Genomic DNA, 19,343 nt, shown 5'->3' with positions numbered 1-19,343 from the left:
CTACTTAGCATGTTTTTAAGGTTCGTTCATGTAGCAGCATGTAACCACTTGTAATACTTTATCTCTCTTTTTTTAATTGGCAAACAATATTCTATTGTATAGATATAACATATTTTGTTCATCCATTCATCAGTGAAGGCCATTTGGGATGTTTTCACCTTTTGGCTATTATGATAAGGCTACTGTGAACCTTCATGTGCACGTTTTTGTGTGGCCACATGTTTTTCATTTCCCTTGGGTATATACCTACAAGCGGAATTGTTGGGTTATATGGTAAGTCAAACTGCCAAACTTTTCAAAAGCTGATGTACCGTTTTACAATTCCAACAGCAGTTGGACCATTCAGTTCAGTTCAGTTCAGTTTAGTCACTCAGTCATGTCCGACTCTTTGCGACCCCATGAATCGCAGCACGCCAGGCCTCCCTGTCCATCACCAACTCCCGGAGTTCACTCAGACTCACGTCCATCAAGTCAGCGATGCCATCCAGCCATCTCATCCTCTGTCGTCCCCTTCTCCTCCTGCCCCCAATCCCTCACAGCATCAGAGTCTTTTCCAATAAGTCAACTCTTTGCATGAGGTGGCCAAAGTACTGGAGTTTCAGCTTTAGCATCATTCCTTCCAAAGAAATCCCAGGGCTGATCTCCTTCAGAATGGACTGGTTGGATCTCCTTGCAGTCCAAGGGACTCTCAAGAGTCTTCTCCAACACCACAGTTCAAAAGCATCAATTCTTCGGCGCTCAGCTTTCTTCACAGTCCAACTCTCACATCCATACATGACAGGTATGACCTAAATCAAATCCCTTATGATTATACAGTGGAAGTGAGAAACAGATTTAAGGGACTAGATCTGATAGATAGAGTGCCTGATGAACTATGGACGGAGGTTTGTAACATTGTACAGGAGACAGGGATCAAGACCATCCCCAAGAAAAAGAAATGCAAAAAAGCAAAATGACTGTCTGAGGAGGCCTTACAAATAGCTGTGCAAAGTAAAGGAGAAAAGAAAAGATATACCCATTTGAATGCAGAGTTCCAAAGAATAACAACAAGAGATAAGAAAGCCTTCCTCAGCAATCAATGGAAAGAAATAGAGGAAAATAATAGAATAGGAAAGACTAGAGATCTCTTCAAGAAAATTAGAGATACCAAGGGAACATTTCATGCAAAGATGGGCTCGATAAAGGACAGAAATGGTATGGACCTAACAGAAGCAGAAGATACTAAGAAGTGGCAAGAAAACACAGAAAAACTACAAAAAAGATCTTCACAACCCAGATAATCACAATGGTGTGATCACTCACCTAGAACCAGACATCCTGGAATGTGAAGTCAAGTGAGCCTTAGGCAGTATCACTATGAACAAAGCTAGTAGAGGTGATGGAATTCCAGTTGAATTATTTCAAATCCTAAAAGATGATGCTCTGAAAGTGCTGCACTCAATATGCCAGCAAATTTGGAAAACTCAGCAGTGGCCACAGGACTGGAAAAGGTCAGTTTTCATTCCAATCCCAAAGAAAGGCAATGCCAAAGAATGCTCAAACTACTGCACAATTGCACTCATCTCACACACTAGTAAAATAATGCTCAAAATTCTCCAAGCCAGGCTTCAGCAATACATGAACTGTGAACTTCCAGATGTCCAAGCTGGATTTAGAAAAGGCAGAGGAACCAGAGATCAAATTGCCAACATCTGCTGGATCATCGAAAAAACAATAGAGTTCCAGAAAAACACCTATTTCTGCTTTATTGACTATGCAAAAGCCTTTGACTATGTGGATCACAATAAACTGTGGAAAATTCTGAAAGAGATGGGCATACCAGACCACCTGACCTCCCTCTTGAGAAACCTGTATGGAGGTCAGGAAGCAACAGTTAGAACTGGACATGGAATAACAGACTACTTCCAAATAGGAAAAGGAGTACATCAAGGCTGTATATTGTCACCCTGCTTATTTAACTTATATGCAGAGTACATCATGAGAAACACTGGGCTGGAAGAAGCACAAGCTGGAATCAAGATTGCCGGGAGAAATATCAATAACCTCAGATATGCAGATGACACCACCCTTATGGCAGAAAGTGAAGAGGAACTAAAGTGCCTCTTGATGAAAGTGAAAGAGGAGAGTGAAAAAGTTGGCTTAAAGCTCAACATTCAGAAAACGAAGATCATGGCATGTGGTCCCATCACTTCATGGCAAATAGATGGGGAAAAAGTGAGAACAGTGGCTGACTTTATTTTTGGGGGCTCCAAAATCACCGCAGATGGTGACTGCAGCCATGAAATTAAAAGACGCTTACTCCTTGGAAGCAAAGTCATGACCAACCTAGACAGCATATTAAAAAGCAGAGATATTACTTTGTCAACAAAGATCCATCTAGCCAAAGCTATGGTTTTTCCGGTAGTCGTATGGATGTGAGAGTTGGACTATAAAGAAAGCTGAGCCCCGAAGAATTGATGCTTTTGAACTGTGGTGTTGGAGAAGACTCCTGAGAGTCCCTTGGACTGCAAGGAGATCCAACCAGTCCATCCTAAAGGAGATCAGTCCTGGGTGTTCATTGGAAGGACTGATGTTGAAGCTGAAACTCCAATATTTTGGCCACCTGATGCGAAGAGCTGACTCATTTGAAAAGACCCTGATGCTGGCAAAGATTGAAGGAGGAGAAGGGGACAACAGAGGATGACATGGTTAGATGGCATCACCAACTCAATGGACATGAATTCAGGTAAACTCCAGGAGTTGGTGATGGACAGGGAGGCCTGGCGTGCTGCGGTTCACAGGGTTGCAAAGAGTTGGACACGACTGAGCAGCTGAACTGAATTGAACTGAACTGAACTTTCTTCACACCCATACCAATACTTGTTATAGCTATCCTCCTGGGTTTGAAGTGATATCTCCAACATTTTGCTGATGGCTAATGATATTGAGCATCTTCTAATGTGTTAATTGGTCATTCACCTATCTTCTTTGGAGAAATGTCTATTCAGATCCTTTGCTCAATTTTGAATTGATTGTCTTTTTATTAATGAGTTGTAAGATTCAGTGAAAAAATTGGGAAGGATGAATAATAAAAGCTATCGTTTGGAGTCAGCTTGGCAAAAAAGGAGAAATAAATATTATCCCTATTTTACAGACGAGATAATGTCCAATAATGATAATCAGTGGCAGAGCTAGGTTTCAAGCTAAGTTTGGCTTCAGAAGCCTAGATCTTAGTCTTAACCAAGAATGGACAGTGGTTCCCTCAACTCTTCTAGCTTAATGCCTTGCCCCGGATTCTAAATTACTATAATCTCCCATTAAACTCCTCAGGCCACCCGGCGTTCCTTGCCGAACTTCCTCGGAGGCGCCAGCAGATGGCGACGAAGACCCCTGGGGGGGTCGCTCTACCCGTCGCACGCACCTCTGTGGTGCCGGGCCGCAGGCGCCGTCGCTGCACTTCCGGGCGCCATTCAAGGTGAGGCAGGGGCTCCCCAAACACCCTTACTCTTGCTTTTCCCAGAAATTAGGGACCCGTCTACCCCACTCACAGAGCTTGAAGTCTGGCGGGCCCAGTACCCGGTCAAGGTGTCCAGCCGGAGGCCGGACAGCCATCGGAGGAGGCAGAGTCATCTGGACGTCTGGGTCCCAGCGAGGCCCAACCGCCTTAAGACCTCGCGCTTCTGCCCTGCTGAGCCGGGTCGCGCTTTTCGTCTGGCTATCCTGGGTGTCCGGAAGCGGAGTACGACTCCTAAGTCCCCGCCAGGCGGCGCCGTCAGCCTGGCCTGGATTCCCCTGCGGCTGTGAGCCTTGGCCACCCCAGGGGTGTTGAAATTGGCGAGCAGAGAGGAGAAGCGGGCTGTCGGAAAGCAGTCTACCACTTGGAATAAGTTTTCCCCTGGATTGTGTTTTCCATCATTAAGATCTCTTGAAGTACATATACAAATTCTTATGCTCCACCCTCAAAGATCCTGATTCCGGGGATCTCGGGTGACGTTTTTTATTTAATTTTACTTTTGGCTGCCCTGGGTCTTCCTTGCTTTGCGTGGGCTTTCTCTCCTTGGAGTGAGTAGGGGCTGCCCTTCCTTGCAGTGCCTGGTCTCATTGTGGTGGCTTCTCTCGTTAGGGAGCACTGGGCTCTAGAGTTCAGGCTCAGGAGTTGTGGTGCACGGGTATGTGGAATCTCCCCCGACCAGGGATCCCACCCGTGTCCCCTGTGTTGACACGTGGATTCTTAAGCACTGGACCATCAAGGAAGTCTGAAAGTCAGCACTTTTAAAACACCCACTCCAGATTGATGCTGGTAGTCTGCACACCTCACTTTCAGAAACTCTCATGTAACTGATGGAGAGGAACACTACATTGGGTTGGCTATGGGACTCTTTATCTTCAGGAGAGCTTCCAAGAGGAAGTGATTCTAACAGGGCTTTGTACTGAGAGACTAGAATATCTACTGGTTCTTTGCCTCACAGTTATGAATTCCCTCTCCTGCCACTACCAGGATGCAGAAGATTTCAGTGCTGCTTTTCCTGGCCTGGGTGAGCTTCCTCTTCTACGCCGGCATTGCTCTCTTCACCAGTGGCTTCCTGCTCACCCGTTGGGAGCTCACCAACCATAGCAGCTGTCAAGAGCCCCCAGGCCCTGGAGCCCTGCCATGGGGGGGCCGAGGGGAACCCGGGGCCTGCTGGATGGCTTCCCGATTCTCTCGGCTCGTGTTGGTGGTGATAGATGCTCTGCGATTTGACTTTGCCCAGCCCCAGCGCTCACCTGTTTCTGGGGAGCCTCCTGTCTCCCTGCCTTTCCTGGGTAAAATGGGCTTCTTGCAGAGACTCCTGGAAAGTCAGCCCCACCATGCCAGGCTCTACCAAGCCAAAGCTGACCCCCCGACCACCACCATGCAGCGCCTCAAGGCCTTAACCACCGGCTCACTGCCTACCTTTGTTGATGCTGGCAGTAATTTTGCCAGCAGCGCCATAGTGGAAGATAATCTCATTAAGCAGCTTTCCAGTGCAGGTTAGTCCTCTTTGGAGGCCAGGAGTACCTTGGCAAATTTCTTTAGAAGTCAGAGAATCAGAACTTTGGGTGCCCAGCTGCATGTTTGACTAGCTAGTACAGGAAGGAGAAAGAGACCACAGCCCTGCTTGCAGGGAGCACAGGTGCAGGCTGTGTCCTGGCGTTTCTAATCTGCATGGGGTATTGATTTTACTTTTGGGGAGCTCTTGGTCAAGGGGCATGGGAGAGATGAAGAGTTGTGGGTCTGGTATCCTCACAAAGTGTGGAGGAGAAAGAATCCAGGCTCTGTCCACTCATTGACTGGGAAAAAGCAAGATGCACCCAGGAAAAACAGAGCAGCCAAGATAGAGCCAGGGTCTGAGGACTAGCAGAGCCTTTTATAGGAACAAGTAGTAAGAGATCTGGGTGGAGTATTGTTAGGGAAAGCTTCCTGGTAGAAAGTGGTAGGCCTCAAAGGATAAAGAGTTGTTGAATGAACTGCTGTGCCTTAGAGTGCACGGTTGGGAATTCTGATAGATCTTTAAAAGGCCTCTCCTCTTCCTCCTCCCCTGACTCCTGTGTCCCTGCAGGAAGACGTGTGGTCTTCATGGGAGATGAAACCTGGAATGATCTTTTCCCTGGAGTTTTCTCCCAAGCTTTATTCTTCCCATCCTTCAATGTCAGAGACCTAGAGACAGTGGACAATGGCATCATGAAACACCTCTATCCAACCAGTGAGCACGGGGTCCCAGGCAGGCCTGACCAAGACTGGGCGGTGGGGAGGGCTGTGTTAGTTACAGATTCTGAACCTACCATGGATGCAGTGGCCTGGGCCTGTGTTCTTGGACATGGGAACATCAGAGCCTGGCTGGGGTTGAAGAGTGAGCCTTAATCCCATGTGCTTAGGTTCTCTCCTTCACAGTGGACAGTGACGAATGGGACGTGCTGATTACTCACTTCCTGGGTGTGGATCACTGTGGCCACAAGCATGACCCTTACCATCCTGAAATGGCTAAGAAACTTACCCAAATGGATAAAATGATCCAGTGAGTGTGGGATTTTGGCTGGGGGAGTGGGTTTGTGTCTGAGATGATATGTGGTCCCAAAAGAAAAAAATCCTTATTTGGGGTTCCTTTCTTGGTTGAATTCTGTCTTTAGGCCTTTCTCTGACACTAGTGGTATCATCCATTTTGAGTAACTCAGTGTGTGGTTTCGGGCAGTAGGGTTGGCGCTAAAGAAGTGTCTTTTTGCCAGATGTCTAGGCCCCACTAATGGAGTTATGGCTGGGGGTAAATGGGCCCCTGAAAAAAATATTTATCTCTCCCTACCTCCTGACACATTTCTTGATCCCCCCAGGGGACTTGTGAAGCGTCTGAAGAACGACACACTGCTGGTGGTGACTGGGGACCATGGGATGACCATCAGTGGGAACCATGGAGGAGAGAGTGAGCTGGAAACCTCAGCTGCACTTTTTCTATATAGTCCCAGAGCTCTCTTCCCCAGTGCTCCTGCAGAGGTAAGACCTGAGATGTGCTTTGTGTGGTTTCCTGCTATTAACTTGCATCATGATCATAGCATTCTTGTGGATCCCTCCATTTTAATCCCCCAAATTCATGACCTTGGGTATCCTCCACTCTTGTTTCCTGCCTAAGTCCCCTATGTCTTCCACTCCAAACACTGATCTTACTCTTTTTTTTTTTTTGGCTGCTCTACATGGCATGAGGAATCTTAGTTTACTGACCAAGGATTGAACGTATTCTCCCTGCAGTAGAATCACAGAGTCTTAACCACTGGGCCAGGAAGTCCCCAGACTTCACCTCTTTGGTGAACCCGTTGACCCCTGTCCCTGTTCTCTAGGAGCCAGAGATAATTCCTCAAATCAACCTTGTGCCTACGCTGGCCCTGCTGCTGGGCCTGCCCATCCCATTTGGAAACATCGGGGAGGTGATAGCTGAGGTGTTCTCAGAGATCGAAGACTCCCAGCCTCGCTTCTCCGCTCTGGCCCAAGCCTCAGCTCTGCATCTCAATGCCCAGCAGGTAAGTAATGGGCTGGGCTTCCAGGTGACAGAGTTAAGTTGGGCGTGGGAGAATCATAATGACCCACTTGATTATCCCTTGTTCAGTCTTAATCACACATTCCATAGCCATGTCCTCCTTCTCCCTCTGTCCTAGAGAGATTTTGGGATCCTGATTTCCAGGTACTCTCTTTGGTAGTATCTATCTTTGCCTGTGTCCCAATTTATGTCTCTGAGCTTCTCCCATTGGCCTCTGATCTTTTTTGCCAGGTGTCCCGATTTATTCACACCTACTCAGCCACTGCTCAGGACCTTCAAGTTCAGGAGCTGCATCGATTGCAGAAGCTCTTCTCCAAGGCTTCTGCTGACTACCAGCGACTTCTGCAGAGCCCCCAGGGGGCTGAGGCAGCGCTCCAAACTGTGATTCCTGAGCTGCAGCAGTTCCTGCGGGGAGTTCGGGCCATGTGCATTGAGTCTTGGGCTCGTTTTTCTCTGGTCCGCATGGCAGGGGGTGCTGCTCTTCTGGCTGCTACCTGCTTTCTTTGCCTACTGGTATCCCAGTGGGCAGCATCCCCAGCCTTCTATTTCGGCCCTCTCCTAAAACCCACAGCCTCGGGTCTGAGTGGCGCCATGGTGTGTGCTGGACTCCTGGCATCTACTGGGCTGAAGCTGGATTCCGTGGTTCTAGGGGCCATGGCTGCAGTGGGCTCACTCCTGCCTTTTCTGTGGAAAGCTTGGGCGAGCTGGGGATCGAAAAGGTCCCTGGCCTCTCTCCTTCCCATGCCCGGGCCAGTCCTGTTACTCCTGCTCATTCGCTTTGCTGGTTTCTTCTCCGATAGCTATATTATAACCGAGGCCAGGGTTGCCCCCTTCCTTTTGATCTCACTCATCTTGCTCCTGGTTGCCCAACTTCACTGGGAGGGCAAGCTGCTGCCACCTAAGCTACTCTCGATACCTCGCCTTGGCTTTTTGACTCCAACAGGTCCCCCGCAATACAGTGCCATGCATGCCCTGGGACTTGGAGTTGGGTTGCTTTTATGTATAAGGCTAGCTGGACTTTTTTATCGCTGCCATGAAGAGACACCTGTTTGTAGCTCCTCTCCCTTGCTGAGTCCCTTGCGATCCACAGTGGATGGTCGAACCAAGAATTTGTGGTATGGAGCTTGTGTCGGGGCGCTGGTGGCCCTGTTAGCCTCTGTGCGGCTGTGGCTTCGCTGCTATGGTAATCTCAAGAGCCCTGAGCCCCCTGTGCTCTTTGTGCGCTGGGGGCTGCCCCTAATGGGACTGGGCACTGCTGCCTACTGGGCATTGGCATCAGGGGCAGATGAAGCACCCCCACGTCTCCGGGCCCTGGTCTCTGGGGCGTCAGTTTTGTTGCCTCGGGCTGTGGCAGGGTTGGCCGCTTCAGGGCTCGTGCTGCTGCTCTGGAGGCCTGTGACAGTGCTGGTGAAGGCCACAACAGGTGCTCCAAGGACCAGGACTGTCCTCACTCCCTTCTCAGGTCCCCCCACTTCTCAGGCTGACCTGGATTATGTGGTTCCTCAAATCTACCGACACATACAAGAGGAGTTCCGGGGCCGGCTAGAGAGGACCAAATCTCAGGGTCTGCTGACGGTGGCTGCCTATCAGTTGGGGAGCGTCTACTCAGCTGCTGTGGTCACGGCCCTTACCCTCTTGGCCTTCCCACTTCTGCTATTGCATGCAGAGCGCATTAGTCTTGTGTTCCTGCTTCTGTTTCTGCAGAGCTTCCTTCTCCTGCATCTGCTTGCTGCCGGGATACCCATCACCACCCCTGGTAAATACATGTCTCAGTCCTGATTCATCCACGGACAGTAGGGATGTAAGTTCGGCCCCTCTTATCTTTAGGGAGGTGTTGCTCCTCAGGATCTTCACCTTGATACAGGGTCTCACACCCCCCAGTCAAGAGGGTCTTCCTAATGTCTTCTCTCTTATCTACTGTAGCCAACTGAACCCTCACATTGATTTTCAGGGCCAGCAGAATTCATGGAGAAGATAGACACACAGTACTCTAATACTCAGTTTTTATGGAAATGCTGCATCCTCATGAGTGCATTTCCTGATTTTCCAGTGATAAGAGATAGTGAACTGTGTGTATATGAGAGAAAGAAGTTGACCACAGATTAGAGCAGTGGGGCTTTGTGCCAGGGAGGGAATTAGAATAACAGAGTGTTGATTATTAGAAGGTTGGGGTATTGGGGATGCATGTATGTAGGAGACTTAGCACTGAGGTGGTAGTTGTGTGTGATCTCAGGGCAGTGGGCTGTGGGGTAGGGAGTGGGACATGACTGACTGTAAAGAGGCATATCTGTTCCCCCAGGTCCTTTTACTGTGCCGTGGCATGCAGTTTTTGCATGGGCCCTCATGGCCTCACAGACCTTCTATACCACCGGCCACCAGCCTGTCTTTTCAGCTATCCAATGGCATGCAGCCTTCGTGGGAGTCTCAGAGAGTCGTGACTTTACCTGGCTGTCTGCTTTCCTGGTGGGAGCCAACACCTTTGCCTCCCATATTCTCTTTGCAGGTACTTCCTCATTCCTCCCTTGCTTCCACTGTGGCTTTGTGGAAGGAAAGGAAGCCCCTGCATTTGAGTAGGGAAAGATCATTTTGTTAGATCTTTGGCACCCCTTGGCCTGTGCTGATTGGAGGCTGAGCCAGCTAGAGTACTTGGGGGACAGGGTGACCTGGCCCATGAGTCTTCCCTTGATTCTAGTCCTGCCTTTCTCCGAGGCAGTAGGTTGCCCGTTGCTCCTGCTCTGGCCCTTTCTGTGTGAAAATCAAGGATCCCAGAAGAGGCGGCAGCCCCCAGGAAATGAAGCTGAGGCCAGAGTCGGGCCTGAGGAGGAGCAGGAGCCACGGATGGAGATGCGGCTCCGGGATGCACCTCACCACTTCAGTGCAGCACTGCTGCAGCTGGGCCTCAAGTACCTCTTTGTCCTTGGTATTCAGGTGGGTGAAAGGGACAGATCATGGAGTTAGTGATCTTTTCACATGTGTGGACATCACCTTCTTTCACACTTTGCCAAAACCCTAGGAGAGAGCCTTGATTGAGGCTCAGATAAGTGAAGTGATTGCTCAAAGGCCAGTGACCTCAAATGGCAATACTGAGACTTGAACCTGGGTCTGCATCCTAGTCTTAGATTGTTTCCTCTCTACAGGCTAGATCTGGACTTGGTGGTTGCATTTGGGGATTACTCCATTGGACAGACTGAAAAAGCTGAGGTGATGGTTAGCATTCTTTCCCAAGCTGTGATAATTAATCTTCCTTTCCTTCAGAGGCAGAGTGTATGACTCTGACATTCCCTCCACCCTGAGAAGCCGAGCCTGAGTGTTAAGAGACACAGATGAATAGTGCTTGTCCACGGTCACACTGCAAGTCATAGTAGGGCCAAGGAAAGAGTTAGGTTTCCTAACTCTTAGCCCAGAGTTCTTTCCACTGACAGGTATTGCTTTCCTTCCCCTTCCATTCTTCACAGGGGTCTACAGCAACTCTCTACTTGACCCACTTCCTGCTCCCCTTCCCAAATAACTTGACCCCTCCTCTCTTCCCTCAGATTCTGGCCTGTGTCTTGGCAGCCTCCATCCTCCGCAGGCATCTCTTGGTCTGGAAGGTGTTTGCCCCCAAGTGAGTGGATTTTCTTGAGAAATGTTGCTGTGGGGAGGGTGAACTTTGGACTAAACAGTGAACATCCAAATGGACAAGGTTTTGCCTCAGTGGGGAAAAGACTCTAGATCTACTGTTTGTGTCCTTTGAGATTCTCTACCTTTCTTTGCAGGTTCATTTTTGAGGCCATGGGCTTCATTGTGAGCAGCGTGGGACTTTGTCTAGGCATAGCTTTGGTGATGCGAGTAGATGGTGCTGTGAGCTCCTGGTTCAGGCAGTTAGTTCTGACCCAGCAGAAAGCTGGAGAACAATCTAGCCTGGTCTATACGGGTGCTGGATCATCTGCAAGAAAGGCTCAGCCACACCTCTTACCACCATGCAGCCAGGACCTACTGGCATCTGGGACTTCATTATTTTATAATTCAAGATCATAGTAGAGCCTAATTCCTGACTCCTGCATTGGATACATCTGAGCGACTGAGGGGCTGTCTCCAAAGTGGAATAAAATAATAATGTAAATATATGTGTCTGAGGTATGGGGAAGCCCTGACTGTCCTGTAGGAGATATGAAGAAGTTCTGTCTCCCTTATTCAGATACAGATGGGATCAGCTGTCTTATGCAGACCTGGCTGCATCTAAGACCCTTTGAAAAGTGGTTGGAGTTGTCTGAATTCACTTCTCCCAACTCTTTGCAAATCCCTACTGTTATTCCACCTGCCATTTCCCTTTGCCATGGGATGTATTTTACTAAATTCTTTTGCTTTGGCCGATAACAGAGCCGCATCATGGGGCACCGACTCACTATGAAGCCCCAGTAGTGCTGTGTCTCCTCCTCGACGTGTACTCTCACTTCAGAACACTCTGCCCTTCTCTCCTGTGGAGGCCTCCCTGGATCAGACCTACTTTCCCATCTAACACACCTTGTCCCATTGATTATTCCTGACTTGGGGCCAAAACCGTATGAATCTGAAGATCCTCAGATGTCTCCAGTGCCCCTCTATGTTGTGTTGATGTGCTGGCATGAAATCCTCATGGAAATGTCCAGCAAAAAAATGGGAAGCAGTTTCTGAGAAGAGTCAGGACTGGGGTTTGAAGTTTGAGGGTGCCCAGAACAGGAAGAGATGTGACCACTTGAAGAGATGAGGTATATGATTTGCAAATAATTTCTCCCACTTTGTGACTTTTTTCTTTGAATTTTCTTGTATTTATTTTCTATTGAGAAATCATCTCTGAATTTCCCCCCCCCAGTTTTATTGAGATATAATTGACATCACTGTATAAGGTGTACAGCATAATGGTTTGATTTACATCTTTGATGGTGTCTTTGTGGCAGAGAGGTTTTAATTTTGATCGAGTCCAGATAATCCATTTTGAGTTGACTTTGTAGATGGCAAGGGTTGCAGTTTGTTTCTTCTTTGCATATGGAGCTCCAGTTCTGTTCCCTCCATTTGTTGAAAGGATTGGGCAAGTACATTTGAGCAGGGTGCACAAGCATGGGGCTGCACTGCCAGCTAGTCGGACTGCATGCGGTTGAACAGACTGGTGAGCATGTTGGTGCTTCATGGTGATAGATGTGCTGATTACCAAGGGTCTCCGTCTCCAGTCAGTTCTTATTTATTTATTTATTTAACTTATGGCTATGCTAGGTCTTTGGTGCTGCACCTAAAATTTCTCTAGTTGACGGGAGCAGGGGCTACTACTCTTCCTTGTGGTGGGCTGGCTTCTCCTTGGGTGACTTCTCTTGTTGAAGCTGGCAGAATCAGTAGTTGTGGCTCCTGGGCTTAGTTGCCCCGAGGCATGTGGGATCCTCCAACGTCAGGAATCGAACCGTGATCCCTGCAATGGGGATCTCAACTACTGGACCACCAGGAAGTCCTGGTCAGTTCTTTTTGAAGAGACTTCTGGGGCTGGAGTTTTCCTGGCGGCTCCCACTGGTACTACAACTCCCAGCATGCATAGGGCGGGTCAGCCTGCCGCGGCGGGGGAAGTTCCCGGCCGATGGGGGCCTTTAGCTGGGAGGGAAGGACTTCGCCGCGGGTTCCGGGTGTTGAGGTCAACTTCCCAAGGCGTTGGCAACCTCGATGGCTGAACAGCGGGACGGCGAGCCCTACGACCTCCCCAGTCAGACACGCCTCCGGTCTCTGGCCCGTCTCTGCCTCCCTTTCTGGTCTGGCCTCTTGTTTCTTCTTCCAATTTCCCGCGAGGAGTAAGTAACCCTTGAAGACGACCAACCGCCGCCTAGCATTTTGCCAACTGGGCCAACCAGAAGCGCGGGTAGAAAAGGCGGAGGTGGAATCCCCGCCAAGCAGGGGAGAGTCCGTTTCTCCCGGAAACGGTAGGCCGTCCAGATTGGAACCCCGCGAACAGCAAAGGATTCTTGGCCGGGGGCAGAAGTGCACGAAACCTTTCTTCCTTGCTCAGTGGGGGCTTCAGGCTTACCCTTCAGCAGCCCCCTTCAGGTGTCTGGCCCCAGCCTTGGCTATCATGGCTCACCAGACTCCTCTGGGCTCTTCAGCCTCACACGTCAGCTGCCTGGACCTGTGGAGGGAAAAGAATGACCAGCTAGTTCGACAGGCCAAGGTAACGCTGTTGCTGGGACCCTTGCTTTGCAACCCCCAGATACCAGGAAAAGGGTATGCAGTGGATTTACTCTGGCCAGTGGGTAGGGGCTGAGCTTGACCTCCCCTAAAGAACCAGAAATGGCTGGAGAATGAAACCCCTTGCCACAGCTGCAAGGAAAGTACTATTACCCCATCCTACATTTGACAGGTTGCTCAGGAGTCAAGTCTGCCTCTGAGGCGACAGCAGTTGGCTCAGGATGCACTGGAAGGGCTCAGGAGACTCCTCTGTAGTCTGCGGGGTAAGTAGGGCCCTCCCTAGGATGGTCACTCCTGCCCTCCACATCCAGAGACCAGTCCCTCTTCTGCATGTCTAGAATTGAAGTGATTACTCAGGGGGTAAGTCCTGTTTAAGACACAGACAGGACTGGAATGGAATCATCATTGTACAGGTGAATCTCTTCCTTACGCACACACACACATACATACATACGCACACAGAAGCGTGTGAAGAAGTGATTTCCAAGACGGTCTATTTGGAAAACATTCTGGCTGTTCCATTACACACACACACACACACACACACACACACACACGGAAGCATTTGAGGAAACAGTTTCCAAGATGGCCTATTTGGAAAACATTGTGGCCGTTCTATAATCTACCAGAGAACCAGAGTGGGTTCTTTATTGAGGACATTTTGGTTGGGGTGGGGTGATCTCTTTCACCTGAGAGTGGTCTGTGAGATCAGCATTTTTTGCTCCAGGGCTCCCTGCGACTGTTTCTGTTCTGCCTTTGGAACTGACTGTCATCTGCAACTTTATCACCCTGAGGGCAAACCTGGCGCAGGGTTTCACTGAGGACCTGGCACAGGATATCCAGCAGGGCCTAGAGAGAGGTGAGGGCCAGAGATTGCCTTCCGTGCCCCTGCCAGCCTCAGTCTGGGCTTAAGTTCTTGCAGGGGGGATAGGAACAACATAATCTGTCACCTCCACAGAGATGCCCTTCTTTGATCCTCCATGTGTTCCTCAGACCAGGAGCACCTTTGTGACCTTTGGGCTCCTGCAGAGAAGGAAAGCTAGAGATGAGCTTGCACCTCAGCTCTATGTGTGTGTACACTCTACAGTGCTGGAGACGCAGGGGCAGCTGGGAGCCAGGCTGGAACATGGGCTCCGGGGGCTGTGGGACTCCGCCCTCCGTGTTTCCTCCCTTCTGCCGGAGCTGCTCCCTGCCCTTCACCACCTTGCCGGCCTGCAAGCTGCCCTCTGGCTGACCACTAACCGTCTTGGGGACCTGACCTTGCTGCTGCAGACCCTGACTGTTAGCCAGGTAATTCAGATAGTGATCTGGATCTAAGGGTCTCTTTCCTCCTCCCACCCTTCCTAGCTGCAGTATCATTATTATGTGCTGGAAAGGCTGCTGGGTTGGTGTTCAGAAGACCCCGGTTCTCTCAGGACTCTTAAGTGACCTTGCTCTGATTTGTTCCTCATTGGAGGGATTTTCTTGGGAGCTTGATTATCTTGGGTAGAATTAGGGCTCTCGTGACCTTGCTGAAGTCACTTCCCTGCTTCAGTCTTTGCGTCAGTAACCCAAACATGGTCCCTGCTCTGTGTCCTCGTGGACTTATCCTGAGTGAGAAGGCTCATTAAGATTATCACTGCCCCCGATTTTTCTTCCTACCTGTATCCTTTCCCCACAGCTATTAATCTCTTAGAAATGAGGGAACAAGAATCAAGAGGATCCTTGAGTTTAAAGTCCAGTCAGGGCAGACTGAGATAGAGAGGGGGTAGTTAAAAGCCTAGAACCTCTCATCATCCTTCTTCCCCAGAGCAGAGTCTCTGAGGATATGCTGCTGCTTCTGAAAACTTGGAGACCCCCAGCTGAGGAGTCAGATGCTCCGCTGACCCTGCAGGATGCCCGAGGCTTGAGGGATGTCCTTCTGACAGCATTTGCCTATCGTCAAGGCCAGTTAACAATCTGACTTGTCCCTTCCTCTCCACTTCCTGTCTTAAGAAGTCCTCTGGGCTCATGTCTTTTCTGTCCTGTACCATTCAGCTTGGTGGAACTTCTTTGTGCTCTTCTTCCCCATCAGGCCCGCTTGCCCTGTTGGCCTCTCTAAGCTCACAGCCTGCTTGCCCACAGGCCTCCAGGAGCTGATCACAGGGAGCTTGCCCAAGGCACTGAGCAGCCTGCATGAAGCAGCCTCAGGTCTGTGCCCACGGTCTCTGTTGGTCCAGGTATACACAGCCCTGGGGACCTGTCTTCGTAAGATGGTAAAGACCGTCCTAGCATGAGTTGGAGAAACCACAGTTTTCTACTTTGTGAGGGTAGCTGAGGCTTGTGTCCTTTGTGTCCTTTCTGCCCCCTAGGGCAGTCCACAGAGAGCTCTGCTGTACTTGGTTGCAGCCCTGAAAGAGGGATCAACCTGGGGTCCCCCTCTTCTGGAGGCCTCCAGGCTATATCAGCAACTGGGGAACATAGCAGCGGAGATTGAGAGTCTGGAGCTGCTGGTTGAGGTAAGGAACTATGCCAGGCGAAGATGCAGGAAATGCTGAGATGCTTGTGCTTGTGTGACTAGTCAAGGTTTAAGTAGAAGGATATATAGTTCCTGGAGATTATAGAGACTTTCTTCTTTTTGTTAGGCTTTGAGTATCACTCGTATCCCTGAAGCCCGTCAGCTTCTCATTGAGGTAGAGTTATTACTCCCACAACCTGACCCAGCCTCACCCCTTCACTGTGGCACACAGAGCCAGGCCAAGTACCTGCTAGCAAGCCGATGCCTACAGACAGGAAGGTGAGGTTCCATCTTGCTCACCTGAGCTCCCCTTCCCACTTCTGATGCCTCCCCTGTGGTGTGACTCTGCTTCTGTTCTTGCAAGTTGAGAGGATAAATAAATCAGGAGTGGGACACGGGTCCCCACGATCAGCTTCCTGCCTTGCTGCTGGACCTGAGCTGAGGACTCTTTTCCCTGTCACTAATCTCCTGTATCTTGAAAACTCTATAAAGTCTTCTCCCAGATCCAGTCTGTAAATAGTGTAGATCCATACTGAGCCAATGTTGGAGTCCCACACCTCACCCTTCCCTCACCCCAGGGCCCTTAGCTAAGAGCTTTTGGAGGGCCCTGCTATGGCCTAAAGTGAGGCTCGTGGGTTATGACTCTTCAGGGCAGCGGATGCTGCAGAACATTACCTGGACCTGCTCGCCCTGTTGCTGGATGGCTCAGAGCCAAAGGTGGGTATGCCACGTTTCTAAGTAGTGGGGTGGGAGAGTTGGAGTTTCCTTTGGAGTAGAGCAGGAGTGCTTTTTTCTGACTTTTCCTCTGCTCTTTTTTTTGTCCATTCTGGGAGACCAGACTGGGAAGGTTCCCAGAGCAAGGGAGATCCAGGGCAGCAAGCAGTGGATGGTCCCTGCATGGTACTAGAGCCTGGTGATGATACTAGAGCCTTGGAGGTAGTGGTTCATGTCTCCTCAAGACACTGCATTGCATTCTCTTCCCACCCCAGTTCTCCCCACCACCTTGCCCCCCAGGGCCCTGTGTGCCTGAGTTGTTTTTGGAGGCAGCAGCAGCGTTGATCCAGGCAGGCCGAGCCCAGGATGCTTTGACCGTATGTGAGGAGCTGCTTAGCCGCACATCATTTCTGCTTCCCAAGAGGCCTCGGCTGTGGGAAGATGCCAGAAGAAGAACCAAAGAGTCACCACACTGCTCACACTGGGTCTCTGCTACCCATCTGCTTCAGGGCCAAGCTTGGGTGCAACTGGGGGCCCAAAAGGAGGCAATTAGTGAATATAGTCGGTGAGTCCAGGAAGCCAACCAGGACCCTAGGGGAAATGTGGAGGGATAATTTTGTAACTGGGACCTGAGTTGGTAAGCTCTATTCTTAATCTACTCACCCCAGAGTTTCTGAGGTTAACTCTTCTTTATCCCTGCTCTCTATCCCACTTCAGGTGTCTTGAGCTGATCTTCCGGGCCACACCTAAGGATAAAGAACAAGGTGAGCTAGACTTAGTTTTTCTGTGGTGGTGGTGGTTTCCTTTCCATGTGTCCTAGCCCACCAAGAGATTTAAGAGAAAGGGACTCCAAACACAAGAGATAGGCATTGAGGTTTTGGGGACGGTCTGGCTGGAAACAAATGTCTTGATTTTTGGAGAGGTCCCCAGGGCCTGCTTCCAGCTGTGAGCAGGGGTGTACGTCTGATATGGCACTACAACAGCTTCAGACAGCTGCCCTGATTAGTCGTGGACTGGAATGGGTGGCCCTTGGCCAGGATACCAAAGCCCTACAGGACTTCCTTCTCAGTGTGCAGATGTGCCCAGGTATGTACATATGCAGGCATGAGCTATGCACAGATGTGTAAGGACAGAGAGGGCCATGGGGGAGGTACTTGGGGATTAGTGTAAGAGTGATGTTCTTTGATTGGAGGGGTGAATGGGATTGTGCCTGTATATATGTAGGGATACATAACAGTTGTGCAGACATATGCAAGACATACAAGCATGTGTGAAGGCCTCCCAGGAGTTCTCTAGGCTTCCTAATGTCTTCAGACACAAAACCATACCTGTGCTGAGAGTATGTTGGGCAGGAGCAGGGTCAGCTGAGCCCTTTGTCCTGGGCAGGGAGTACCCAGGGTTAGGCATTGTTGGCAGTGATGTACCCCTGACTCCATGTAGGCAAAACACATCACTGCTCTAGGCCTTAGTTTCCCCTTTTATAAAATGATGTTAAGTCTGTGTCAAGTTCTAAGGCCCTGTGCTCTGGGGTGGGGCTACAGGTAATCAAGATGCTTCCTATCACCTGCTTCAGACTCTGAGGAGGCTGGATCGGAGGGATGAGGCCACTGCTCTCTGGCGGAGGCTGGAGGCCCAAACTGAGTTGCCACAGGAGAATACTGCATGGTGAGGTTAAGGGGGCAGCTGGCTTTTAGAGTCCTTAGGCCTATTGGGGGTGGTGGTGAATCAAGGGAGTGAATGGCTATTCAGTCTTCTGCCTATCCTCCCTTAGACATCACCCTTTTTGCTTTCAGGTCCCTCCCCCTGTACTTAGAAATCTGTTTGGGCTGGATCCGTCCCCCTGACCGTGAAACCCTTCGTGAGGAATTTCAGACATCGGGAGACTTGTGACCTGTAGCTGCCATGTTTCAAAGAACCAGAACTGGGGCCTCAGTGGGCCATCTGTGGGGAGGGCTTTCTGCCATCCCATCCTTGGGAAATGTGGCTGGAGCTGATCATTCCAGTATATGTCTGGCATTGGAGAGGTTGATGGTAGTCCTGCAAAATTTGGTCTGGTTACTGCTATTCCAGAGAAGTCCTGCTTCCACCAACAAGGCATTGACTTGCTCGTATCCTGTTTCCCTTTTCATGTGTTGAGTAAAATTTCATATCTATCTGTTGTCTGCCTACTACATATACTTGGGTGGGAAGGCTCACAGCTTTCTGATTCAGTTGAGTGCTGGTTGTCCATGATACCCTCTCCCAACATCATCTACCTTATGAGCCTCGAGAAAGGGCTAAGGGAATCCTTACTCAAGAAGCAGTGCCTTTAATCCTTGTTACCTGAAAGCAAAAATTCTTAGAGGAGAGAATTTCCCACCCCCACCCTAATCCCAAATTTGGATTTCCACTGTTTGAGTCAAATATGTCTGTGTCAATAGCGGGTGAAGGGTGAATGCAGTCAACGGGCCCCCAAAGCTGCAGACTGAATATGGTTAGGGCTACCTGGTGATTTGGACATGAACTTGAGCAAACTCTGGGAGATAGTAAAAGACAGGAAAGACCAGCGCACTGCAGTCTGTGGGGTTGCAGAGTCGGACACGAGTTAGCAATTTAACAGCAACAACCTGGCATTTTGGGCCCAAGGACTTCCAAGACTCAGTGTACAATTTTCTTGCTGCCTTGAGCTCTGTTGAATCTGCTGTGTGTTCTGTAGCTGCCTTTTGACTCCTTTCTGGACTTGAGTCCACTGCCTCCTTTAGCCATGAATATTAATAGCCAGTGGAAAGGAAGCATGTATCTCCAAGTCCCGAGAAACTGTAAAGCCTATGGGATTACGATTACCAAAGGGTGTAATGACGATAGGGTAGAGTGGATTAAGAGCTGGGGTGTTAGAGTCCAGAATAAAGGTGGTTGGAGCCGGCGCCCTGAAGGAGCAAGGAGAGGGGTTAGAGTGGATACTCAGGTTTTGG

General features: G+C 49.8%; 2 protein-coding genes across 15 annotated transcripts; both read left to right on the top strand.

Annotated features, from left to right (window-relative positions):
- The first annotated feature begins 3,372 nt into the window (after positions 1–3,372).
- Positions 3,373–11,126, top strand: PIGO (phosphatidylinositol glycan anchor biosynthesis class O). Of its 5 annotated transcripts, none has more exons than XM_006064325.3 (11): positions 3,373–3,454; positions 4,478–4,989; positions 5,559–5,702; positions 5,891–6,014; positions 6,325–6,484; positions 6,826–7,005; positions 7,254–8,778; positions 9,322–9,525; positions 9,736–9,950; positions 10,556–10,626; positions 10,778–11,126. In XM_006064325.3, exons 2-11 carry the CDS (start codon positions 4,479–4,481, stop codon positions 11,037–11,039), a joined length of 3,396 nt encoding a protein of 1,131 aa, XP_006064387.3. In that variant the 5' UTR covers positions 3,373–3,454; position 4,478; the 3' UTR covers positions 11,040–11,126. The 5 variants fall into 5 exon arrangements, 4 of the variants coding, with proteins under 4 accessions (XP_006064387.3, XP_006064388.3, XP_044795922.1 ...); XR_006549978.2 differs by adding an exon at positions 10,278–10,444 and having other exon boundaries at positions 3,430–4,989; positions 10,778–10,836; XM_006064326.4 differs by having other exon boundaries at positions 3,431–3,966.
- Position 11,127: 1 nt separating this feature from the next.
- On the top strand, positions 11,128–18,545 carry FANCG (FA complementation group G). Of its 10 annotated transcripts, none has more exons than XM_006064327.4 (14): positions 11,128–13,185; positions 13,375–13,465; positions 13,930–14,061; positions 14,290–14,492; positions 14,992–15,127; positions 15,306–15,436; positions 15,533–15,679; positions 15,806–15,957; positions 16,329–16,395; positions 16,668–16,957; positions 17,110–17,156; positions 17,323–17,478; positions 17,934–18,057; positions 18,186–18,545. In XM_006064327.4, the coding sequence occupies exons 1-14, from the start codon at positions 13,090–13,092 to the stop codon at positions 18,280–18,282; spliced, it is 1,869 nt and encodes a 622-aa protein (XP_006064389.3). In that variant the 5' UTR covers positions 11,128–13,089; the 3' UTR covers positions 18,283–18,545. The 10 variants fall into 10 exon arrangements, 6 of the variants coding, with proteins under 6 accessions (XP_006064389.3, XP_044795926.2, XP_044795925.2 ...); XM_044939991.2 differs by having other exon boundaries at positions 11,283–13,185; positions 14,161–14,492; positions 15,306–15,400; XM_044939990.2 differs by having other exon boundaries at positions 11,283–13,185; positions 14,161–14,492.
- Positions 18,546–19,343: the final 798 nt, after the last annotated feature.

Source organism: Bubalus bubalis, chromosome 3 (assembly GCF_019923935.1).
Source record: "Bubalus bubalis isolate 160015118507 breed Murrah chromosome 3, NDDB_SH_1, whole genome shotgun sequence".
Taxonomy (NCBI): Eukaryota; Metazoa; Chordata; class Mammalia; order Artiodactyla; family Bovidae; genus Bubalus; species Bubalus bubalis.
This window is presented reverse-complemented; position numbering and strand designations above follow the sequence as displayed.

Excerpts from the sequence above, each read along its gene's own strand:
- PIGO (XM_006064325.3), top strand. The coding sequence starts at position 4,479 with ATGCAGAAGATTTCAGTGCTGCTTTTCCTGGCCTGGGTGAGCTTCCTC. Across the intron at positions 7,006-7,253 it reads TGCATCTCAATGCCCAGCAG|GTGTCCCGATTTATTCACAC; the intron begins GTAAGTAATGGG and ends CTTTTTTGCCAG. Across the intron at positions 9,526-9,735 it reads CTCCCATATTCTCTTTGCAG|TAGGTTGCCCGTTGCTCCTG; the intron begins GTACTTCCTCAT and ends TCTCCGAGGCAG.
- FANCG (XM_044939990.2), top strand. The coding sequence starts at position 13,090 with ATGGCTCACCAGACTCCTCTGGGCTCTTCAGCCTCACACGTCAGCTGC. Across the intron at positions 14,062-14,160 it reads CCAGCAGGGCCTAGAGAGAG|AGATGCCCTTCTTTGATCCT; the intron begins GTGAGGGCCAGA and ends TCACCTCCACAG. Across the intron at positions 18,058-18,185 it reads CCACAGGAGAATACTGCATG|GTCCCTCCCCCTGTACTTAG; the intron begins GTGAGGTTAAGG and ends TTTTGCTTTCAG.